Source organism: Anticarsia gemmatalis, chromosome 17, assembly GCF_050436995.1.
Source record: "Anticarsia gemmatalis isolate Benzon Research Colony breed Stoneville strain chromosome 17, ilAntGemm2 primary, whole genome shotgun sequence".
NCBI lineage: Eukaryota > Metazoa > Arthropoda > Insecta > Lepidoptera > Erebidae > Anticarsia > Anticarsia gemmatalis.
Genome location: NC_134761.1, coordinates 7,117,760 through 7,127,884, shown reverse-complemented (window position 1 = coordinate 7,127,884; position 10,125 = coordinate 7,117,760). Strand labels below are relative to the sequence as shown.

General features: G+C 38.0%; 1 protein-coding gene across 2 annotated transcripts in view; it reads right to left on the bottom strand.

Annotated features, from left to right (window-relative positions):
* Nucleotides 1–2,249: 2,249 nt before the first annotated feature.
* The window catches only part of Src42A (Tyrosine-protein kinase Src42A), a 45,516-nt gene continuing 37,640 nt past the window's right edge, over nt 2,250–10,125 (bottom strand). For both annotated transcript variants that reach the window (XM_076125459.1, XM_076125458.1), the window contains exons 4-8: nt 4,045–4,372; nt 3,697–3,875; nt 2,925–3,081; nt 2,518–2,771; nt 2,250–2,394 (exon numbers count right to left, since the gene is read on the bottom strand). In XM_076125459.1, coding sequence (XP_075981574.1) covers nt 2,563–2,771; nt 2,925–3,081; nt 3,697–3,875; nt 4,045–4,372 — 873 coding nt within the window. In that variant the 3' untranslated portion in view covers nt 2,250–2,394; nt 2,518–2,562. The remainder of the gene's footprint in view (nt 2,395–2,517; nt 2,772–2,924; nt 3,082–3,696; nt 3,876–4,044; nt 4,373–10,125) is intronic.

Here is a 10,125-nt window from a genome sequence, read left to right as displayed (position 1 = left end):
TGTTTATTTGTCAAAATCCTTAGTATTATATTGCCTTGATCCAATTGGAATGATCGAGTCAGTATGCCTCGAGTATGCCACACACTATAATACATAATAATACCAACATGCTAATATCACTCATTACCATTATAAACAATACTACTATTGGTACTATTCACAAGATAAAAATTGTGGAAAGTTCAATGTACAAACATAGCGTTGTTGTATTGTATAATATAGTGGTACTAGTATTTAATATTAATCAAATGATACAGTGAACGCGTCCAAGCTTACATCGACAGTGTCGTTAAATGTTCTGAGGATGTAAGTTTACATAATATCGCAGCATACAGATACAGATACAAATACACTAAGCACCGGGTTTGAAAACAATTATAAATATTGCACAATAACTGTGACATTTTATATAAAATGTGCAGTTTTAACGAATGAGAATATTTACGTTTGATATTGTTATAATTGAAAGTATCTAATATATATACTAAGTTATACTAATAAGTTAGGATACAAAACTTACACATTCAAAAATACTTATTTACTTAGGCCAATTATATCTTAGCTTTTAAAATAAGTGGTTAAATACGTAATTAGTTTGTGTCGATACAATTTAGATTACAATGTGGCCACATGAAACTTCCACTTAAACTAAAAGTCTTGGCACAAATAAAATGACAGTATTGGATGAATATTTTACATAATCAAATTATAATGTTAACGTTCTTGAGCATGACAATAAATATTTGAAATGAGTACGATAACTAAACTCCGCGAGATAAGAAACGTCACAACGATATCGTTACGAATATTATATGAACAGTAAGAATAGCTTCCATTTAATCGTTTTAGAACAGCTTAAATTAAATAAAATCCTAACGTCTAAATACCCTCAGAACAATTAATTATGTATATAAAATTCAGTTCTTTATTAGGATTATTTGGCATCTATCACCAACTTCGTTATTCTACTAAACATGGTATACGAAGGTGAGAATACCTAATCTGTTAATGCGCCTCTTCAAAACATAAATCCTTGCAAATTCGCGTGTGTCGCGATAATAATATCCCTGCCGAGCCTAAAGTTCCTCCTGTCACGCACGTCGCCGCTGTCGGTCCCGCACTGCCCAGTGCTCGTGCTATCCACGCAACGTCACTCGCTTGTCGCTCCCCAGCACTTGTGTCAACACGAAATCATTCATCTTATGCGATATAGCCTCTATTCTCAAACATGATATCAACTACGTTGGATTTTTAGAGCCAGAAATGTTTTATGTATTCTTATTATTTATAAATCGTTACAAAAATGCAGCGAAGCAGAGAACACATTTTATTTCATTGCAAGAGAAATGTCGTAACAAGCGATCCGCACGCCGCCAATCAAAAGCTAAACGTAATATAGATTTCAAGCGTTCCAAGCTCTGATATGTCGCTCATATTGCCGCCCAAATGAGATGAAATAACCACGCTGCTCTCTGATCTTATTCAACTTTTTCGATTAACATCGTACGTGAACACCTATATAGAGGCTTATGTAATATTCGAAGAACCGTAAAAGTTAACCTATGGCTAAATATATTTAGAAAATCGTAGACAGTCTAACTAAACTTATTACCGATCGTCGAGTAATAGAATTACGTCTACGTCGCCGTCGCAGTTTCATCGTCGCCTACGCGTCTCGTCTTGCAAAAATAAAATCGTGACCTCTCCGTCGAGAAGTTCGAACCGATACGTCGATCCGTCACCGTCGGGACGGATCGAAACTGGAGGCGTCCGCGAGCGGGAACCGGGGGGCTCCGGCGCTCGACGAACGAGGGAATGTAACGCGGAAGGTTCGCGTCCCGCTCTTCGCGGGCCACCTTTAAATTTTACTCAAAATCGTGAACGCTCGCTCACAAATCTCGACCTCGACGGGTGCATCGCTCGAGCGCTTCACTCCTAAAGTCACAGACGTGGAGCGGGCTCTCCGCCGAAGAGACACGAACGAAGCTAACTCGGGTCGGGCGTCGGGTCGACTGGAGGCGGAAGGGAGGGACGTCCCGCGGCTGCACGAGCTCGTCCGGCGCACGCCTAGGGCGCGCGGTGCTGCGCGTGCGGCGCGTGCTGCGCGTGGCGCGCGTGGTGGGCGCACAGCGGCGCGGCGCGCGGCGCACTGCGGAGCGCGGCCTGCTGCATGGCAGCCTGCTGCAGGGCGGCCTGTTGGAGCGCCGCCTGCTGCATGGCGGCCTGCTGGAGAGCCGCCTGCTGCTGCGCCGCGAGCTGCGCCGCCACGCTGGCCTGGTGCGCCGCCTGCATCTGCCCGAGGCTGGTGGGCAGCGCGTGCATCTGCAGGTACTGCATCGACGCGCTGTTGTGCAGCACGTGCAGCTCCGGCGGCATGTGGTATAGCCCTGGAGTCTGTCGAAGCGAATGTGGAAATTAGCTTTCGGTGGTGAGATTATATTATCGATCGATCGGAACGTCGATTCTCTCGTACGGCTCACCGGAGCGATGTTCGCGATTTATTGACGAGATACGTACGTGATGCGAGTGTGCGTGTCGGTGGGGCGGCAGGGAGGGCCGGGCTCAGCAGGCGGACGCCTCCTTGTACTCGGAGTTGTCCATGGTGAAGAAGTCCTCGAGTTTCCACTGTAGGGTCTCGAAGGTGGGTCTCTTGAGAGGGTCTTTGTGCCAGCACTCGAGCATGATCTCGTACAATGCAGCGGGACAATTCTGTGGGCACGGCATTCTGTAACCGTGCTCCACTTGATGAAGTACTTCAGCGTTCGTCATTCCTACAACAAAAAAAACCTGTTTACTAACTTGCTGAAAATTCAAATAATCAAAACGAAATACAGCTATCATTATGAAAACGGATGGCGCATTTAAATGCTAAAATACTATCGAGTGTCATACAAATATTGTGTCGTTTATAGTTATTAACTTACCGGGATAAGGTATTCGGCCGTAAGTGACAAGCTCAGTCAAGAGTATGCCGAACGACCACACGTCAGATTTGATAGAGAATTTGCTGTAGTTGGCGGCCTCCGGCGCCGTCCATTTGATGGGGAACCGAGCGCCCACGCGCGCCTCGTATTCATCCTCCTGTTCAATAATACAACACACGTTTAACATTTCCTTTCAATGGCCTCTTGGAAACTATGTAAATGTACAGTTTCGCACGTTTATTTTGCCTATATAAGGAGTCGTTCGCATTTAGCGTGTAATTCTCACGCTGACTCTTCAAAATATAATGTAGGTAATTGACGAAAAGCTGTCTACTTGTGTTGTAGTGGCTAGAGGGTTTATAATATGAACAGTCACGTGCATAGATGTGTCACGATTACTACCAGGTGTGGATATTATTTTGTAGACCACAAGTAGAAGTATACGGTAGTTTTATAGACGTTTATGATTCATTGTTGTTATCGTCAAATTAAATAAATTGACTATTTACAATGTAATTAACTACATACAGATTGGCGCGTGACTCATGGAAAAACCATACATTTAATATTTATTCCTTTTACAGACAATAAAGTAAACAGAATTGTATTTGTGATGTTCAATTACTGTAGTTCGGGAACTTCAATACTATAGATAAATACAAAATAATATTCCACTTAATATAGGCAATTTAGGTTTCTTCACAAATAGAAGTGCCGTTAGATTTCTGTAACGGTATTTTTATCTGAAAATATATGCAAAATGTAAACTTACTTTTATAAGCCTGGCAAGGCCGAAGTCAGCGATCTTGACAATGTTAGCATCAGCGACGAGAACATTCCTAGCGGCTAGATCTCTGTGGATGTAGTTCTGCGACTCGAGGTATGCCATGCCAGCGGCGATTTGTGCCGCCATGTCGATCAGCTGTTGCAGTTTCAAGAACCGACCTTTGCCTGAACAAAAAAAACCAATCGAATTACGCAACTAGAAATCAAAATTTATTTTACAGTCGTGCTTGCTTGTCAAAACAATAATTGCATTTTAATATTTCATTGTTATTGTATCTCAGTTATTGTTAATATTTATTTATAATATGAATAAATAATTAATGTTGTATTTTACCTTGTAGATAATCCAATAGAGAGCCGTTCTTCATTAGTTCAGTAATGATGTAGATAGGTTCTTCTAGTGTACAGACTGCGTACAACTGGATGAGTTTGAGGTGCCGCAGTTTCTTCATAATCTGTGCTTCTGCGAGGAAGTCCTTGGGGTCCATGGTGCCGGATTTTAGAGTCTTTACGGCGACAGGTGTCGTGTTGTTCCATAGTCCCTCCCATACTTCACCAAACTGGCCATGTCCGAGTTTTCGTACGAATTTCAATGATGAACGATCAATTTCCCATTGGTCACGCGTCCTGTGAGACAAGCCTTCAGTCACCGGCTTCTCGATCTAAAACAATTGACAGTCACATGTTAGAACTTACTCATTGGAAATCAAATAGGAAATTAAAAACAGCCTTAATTCGTGATTTCCTCATTGGTTAGTGATTCTTTGTATTTTGTCGATAGTTAATTTTGTTTATTTATTCATGGTTCATCAACAATCAACAAAGACAAAACAGATAATGTTTATAATAAGAAAAAAAAACTGTGCGTTTGAATTATGCTTGGTTAATTTAAGGAGACCTTCGATTTTGAGTTAAGTGAATCAATATAAACCTAGTGCACTAATTTTCGATGCGCTAGGCGATTTGTCGTGGACCATGCCTCCAATGAGGGATTAGACTGTCGTGTCTACTATATCTGTGTTGGTCGAGAGGTTTACAACAAAGATGATAGGCAAAGTGACTGTCTAGGAGTCTAGAATTTAGTATAAACATCGCAGCAAGAATAAATAATAGTTCGTCCGCAAACAATTGTATTACTTACGGCGCATTTGATTTTCCAATTAACCGTAATAACTACCCAAATGTTTGAATAACAGCTCAAAAATTTAGTTCCTTACACAAAATAAAGAGTAGATTACGGTACGTAATGTTTACAGGCGGTGTTACAAAAAAATAAGTATTGATCGATTGGTGCCATCGTTAAGGAACGCATAAAGCGTATAATTGTATTGTAGGTACATTGAATTACTATGTTAAGGAAAACCATAACATTTTTAATGTAGAGGAAATTGATATAATTGTTATTGATTTACAATATGGATAATGTTATAAACGTATTTTAGTTCCTATTAAAAATAAATATCAATATGTTCAATGTTTTTTGTTCGCGAGATTTTACTGTCGTTATAGTTTGTTATCATAATTAAAGCATTTTGTTATAGATTGCACCTGATATAAAAATAATTTCGAAGAGTTAAATGTGTATGCACAGCAAATAGCTGAAAAGCTACCATTAGAACAACCGCGATGTTGTATAATAGTGGAAGCAAACTGTGCCCTTACACTATTAGAATTCATAATTACATCATACTTAGTAAACGTATGTTAAAAATTCTTATTTATTACCTATATTATTAATTGGAAAACATTATCACGTTTCAAGATTCAGTAGTTTCTAACGAAACGTGATGGTGTTTTCCTCAAAAGGACTAAAATCTATAAGATTTATATGAGTGGAATCCTACAATGAAACGGAATGATACGATTATATCGACTATTAATAAGATTTTTTTAGATTGTAACAATGGGTCGTAAACGTAACAATGTCGATTGTCATAGTCTTACAATTAAAGTAGTTTCGTGTAATTATTCTGATCGGAGGTTTAGCTTCAACGGACCTTTTCTCACAATCGCTTATCTGCCATTGTGTTTTACGTAATGAAAACAGTTTGTTGTTGACAGTCTAAAGGTATATTCAGTAAATTGAAAAAAAAAACCACTTAGACACCTATCAAATCGCGCAAAAGACCTATTTTTTATAGTAAACAGTAATAACGCTTAATTGACCAGCACAGTTTTTCTTTCATAAACATGAGATAATGTTGGCCATCGACTGACCAAAATACCACGTATTCCGGTAAACACGAAACATAAACGCCGCTGTGTTCTTTGTTTTAAAGAATTTCGATGATTGCAATGACTTGGTAATTCTTAAACAGGTACCAAATAACTGCGCAAATATATTTTATTTTGCACAAAATAAATTCTAATTTTGCAGTCAGTGTTATATAAAAGTAGGATTATTTTTGTTTATATTAATATGATCATTAAGTACCTGTTTAAAATCTACAAAGTCATTGTCAAACTACAATTTTCTAATTTAACATAATGGATAAAAAGAATGTTGCCAATTTATTTTATGTAAATAGTTATAATTAATATTATTTTCGTGACGCAGCATTTATTAAAACACCAATTTCTGAACTCAAGCAGTCCAGAATCTTGACACAAAATTGGACACTAGCCGCACGTCACTACGTTAAGAGAGTGTCGGTATTAATGGAATACCATATAAAGAATAACGTCACAAAGCAAATGATCCCTACATTCGAACAAGAAAAGCATGTAATTTACTTTCGGAAAGTTTTGAGGTAACCCTGCTTTCCTTGAGAATTCAACTTCACTTGAGTTGGTTCCAGTCTACACTATTCTACGTAGTGCTATTACAAAAGACATGAACATGTATTTACCACTAATTTAGTGCATAATATGTGTGGACATATTTTTTAAAATTTACAAGTGAGGTTAAAATGTACAATACCTATGTGCACAAAATGTTATAATTAGTATTCAAGTAATTTTGACTTTAACGTGCACTATGTATGTCCGGTAGTTGTCACTAAATTAGCCCCTTATTACATAAACATGAGACTAGCGAAACAGTAGGCTCAACCTTCGGGGAAATACAAGCGTGATACTATGTAGTGTCTAGTCTACATATATTAACTGTTGCTATGTAAATAGCCCTAATGACAATTATTATATTCACTTCACAGTAGTAGAATAACCATATTTACAAGACAGAGATTGCGCTACCGTACTTACGATACCGTTACTTGCGCTTATTTTAATAATACATTTAGGCGTTCAGTTTATTAGCAGGTAGTAGGTACATGGTTATGTAAACGCTGTGTGCAGTAAACAAAGTGATGGATGGATAGTAAATATCTATGACAGACTAGACTATGAGGCGACATGAGACGTCAAGGAGTAATGCACACGTTCAACACAGGGTATAGCTTGTCACATTGAATACATAATGATATATTATTCTATACTTGCAGAAAATTATTAGGTGCGCATTGTTGTTCACTGCGCTCACGATAACAAATGTAGGAAAGTTTTTTAAAGATAACACAGGAATAACAGACCAAATTTATTTTTCAAATGGGCACTAATGTTGGATGATACGTTGATAGCGTAGTTGTGATCTGTTTCAGTAATGCTCGTGTGTTATAAGGATGTTAATGATATAAGGATGCTATTATCCGCGTATGTACTATGTTTTTTAATTCACACCGCCTTGTGTTTGTAACCTGAGCCCAGTGTCCACGAAGCGCGACCACTTGTCTGGTGTGGTGTCACGCTTCACTCAGTCGCTTATACAATGCATTCTCAATAGCGCGATTTTTTTTTATTCACACTCGTTTTCATCAATACATATAGTCAGAATTCCGCCGTTTGTAGCGCCTCACGATTCTCAGAAGTATTTTATGTTATCTTCAAGGAGAATATTTATTTCCTTTTCAAGGAAATTGTGTTTTTACCTGTATTATGATCACGATAAATACTAAGGTGCAATAGTGTTAGGCCCTGTTTTAAATAGTATGCCTGTATATTTCCTCAATCAAGCATATTAACAGAAAAAAGGTGACTTCAAGACAATCAAGTAGGCTTTCTAACTGTTTATGATGAAAACAACAAACCTACAACAAAGTATTGATCGTGACACGTTGACAACAAGTGCCTACATAAGTACCATTGCAGAATAATGAGAAACTGTTCATACATATGTAAATTATACGTGTAAATTATACATAGGTACTTAAGCTTTATTTCATTGTAATATCAATAAGGATAATCTAATCCCTTAGACGTGTGCACATGTATAGGCAGATGATTCTAATTTTCATAAGTAACGTATCTCGTGACGTTTTTGTTACATTATAACAATGTCAATGCACTAGGAAATACAACTAAATATAGATATTACGCACCATGTAACTGCAACGAATTATATTATTTACTTTGTTCACTTTTATTTTCTAATCAGGTTTGTGACTCATATTGCAGCTATGTAAAATAGTAAGATTTTGTTATTCTCATCAAGGTTATGCAGATTTATTGCTTAATCTGTGTGACCATTCGATATGATTGTGTTTGTATGAAATTACAAAATAAAATCAACGCGGTCACTACTTGAATAATTTCTTTTTGAACTTTTGTCAGTTATCAAGGATCAGTCTCTTTGCTAACTAATTTACAGCAAAGAATAAATAGTACTGGTTACTGCATTAACAATATTTCGCAGGTCGACTATTTATCAACGGAATGTCATCTAATTTTGAAATGGTAGCTAATCTGCGGATACGGTAGCACGCACACCACTATCACGATGACACTCATATGTCAAAATCAGTTATTACATTTGACGCAATTGAGGAACCGCGCTGCGTAACAACAAACGCTGGTTTCAGAACTAAATATTTACCAAGTAGAACGTCAAAACACAAGCAAGTAGGTGATATTATGTATTTGAAGTTGATGTAATAGCTTCGAAGATAAGGTTATTGCAGAAAGTGATATATGTTACACAATCAATCATGAATCAACTGAGTAAAAGTGAAATCCTAACTGAATGGCTATTCGTAACAAGGAGTTGTAAACGTACACTGCCGGTCAAAAGTTTGAGACCACCTACATAAAAGAAGGAAAATGGAATAAAACTCAAAATATAAAACAAAATATTTAATTATTATTTAAAATACTTATTTACTAATATACATACTTCTAAAATAAAACAAAACAGTAGAGAAATTACAATGGTATACATCAAAAATGCCCTTCATATCTTAAACTGATTTTTCGTCAAAAATCCACCTTTACACTTTATCACTTTTTTTACTAGTCTCGGCATACGAGCAATTAATTTATTTATTGTCTCTGGTGAAATATTATTCCAGCTCTCCTGTAACACCTTCCACTTGTCTTCTTTGGAGGAGGGACAGCAATTGTGGACATTTCTGTCCAGCTCTTCCCATAAAAGCTCAATTGGATTGAGATCCGGGCTCTGAGGAGGCCACACCATGTTTTTTAACACCCCTTCTGTCTCTTTTTGTTCCAAAAAGCCCCTGCATAATTTTGAACTGTGCTTTGGATCGTTATCCTGCTGGAAAATAAATCCATCGCCGATTAATCGCAAACCAGGCGGAACGGCATTTTGCTCTAGTATTTCTTTATATTGCTCCTTTTTCATAATTCCGTCGACTCGTACCAAATCTCCGGTTTCGTGGCTCGAGAAACATCCCCAGACCATAATGGAACCACCTCCATGCTTGGCTGTTGGCACCACACAGTCTGGCATCATGTTTTCCTCGGCGCTACGTCGAACAAAAACTCGTCGTTTTGATCCAAATATTTCAAATTTGGATTCATCTGTCCAAAGAACTTTTTTAAAGTCTTCTTCAGACCAGTTTCGATGGGTAAGGGCCCACTGCATCCGTTTCCGTTTGTTTTGTGGCCTTAGTAGTGGTTTTCGTACAGCGACGCGACCAAACAACTTGGCATCTCTCAATCGTCTTTTTACTGTAGTCACTGACACAGGTTCGGATCGGGTTTTATTCACTTCAGCGCAGATTTCTGGTGCTGTTAGGCGTCTATTCCGCTTGCTAGTAACGACGGTAAAATTATCCTCGCTAGAAGTAGTAGCTCTCGGCCTTCCTGACCGCGGACGATCTTGATTAGTGCCAGTCTCCTTGTATCGGGTTATTGCGTTATGAACACAAGTCTTCGACAACTTAAGTTGAGAGGCAATCTCACGTTCAGATTTGCCTTCGTTGTGTAAAACAACTATGACAGCACGAGTTTCACTGCTAATTTCGCGCACTTTTCCCATTTTAAGATGTCTTCACTGTCACAAGGATGAGCTCAGACTAAGCGAGATAAAAAAAGATTAACTTCATGAAAACTCAGGTAATAAATATGTTTTAAAACGTTTAAATAATCCTAAATTCCAGTTAACAAGAAACAAAAGCAA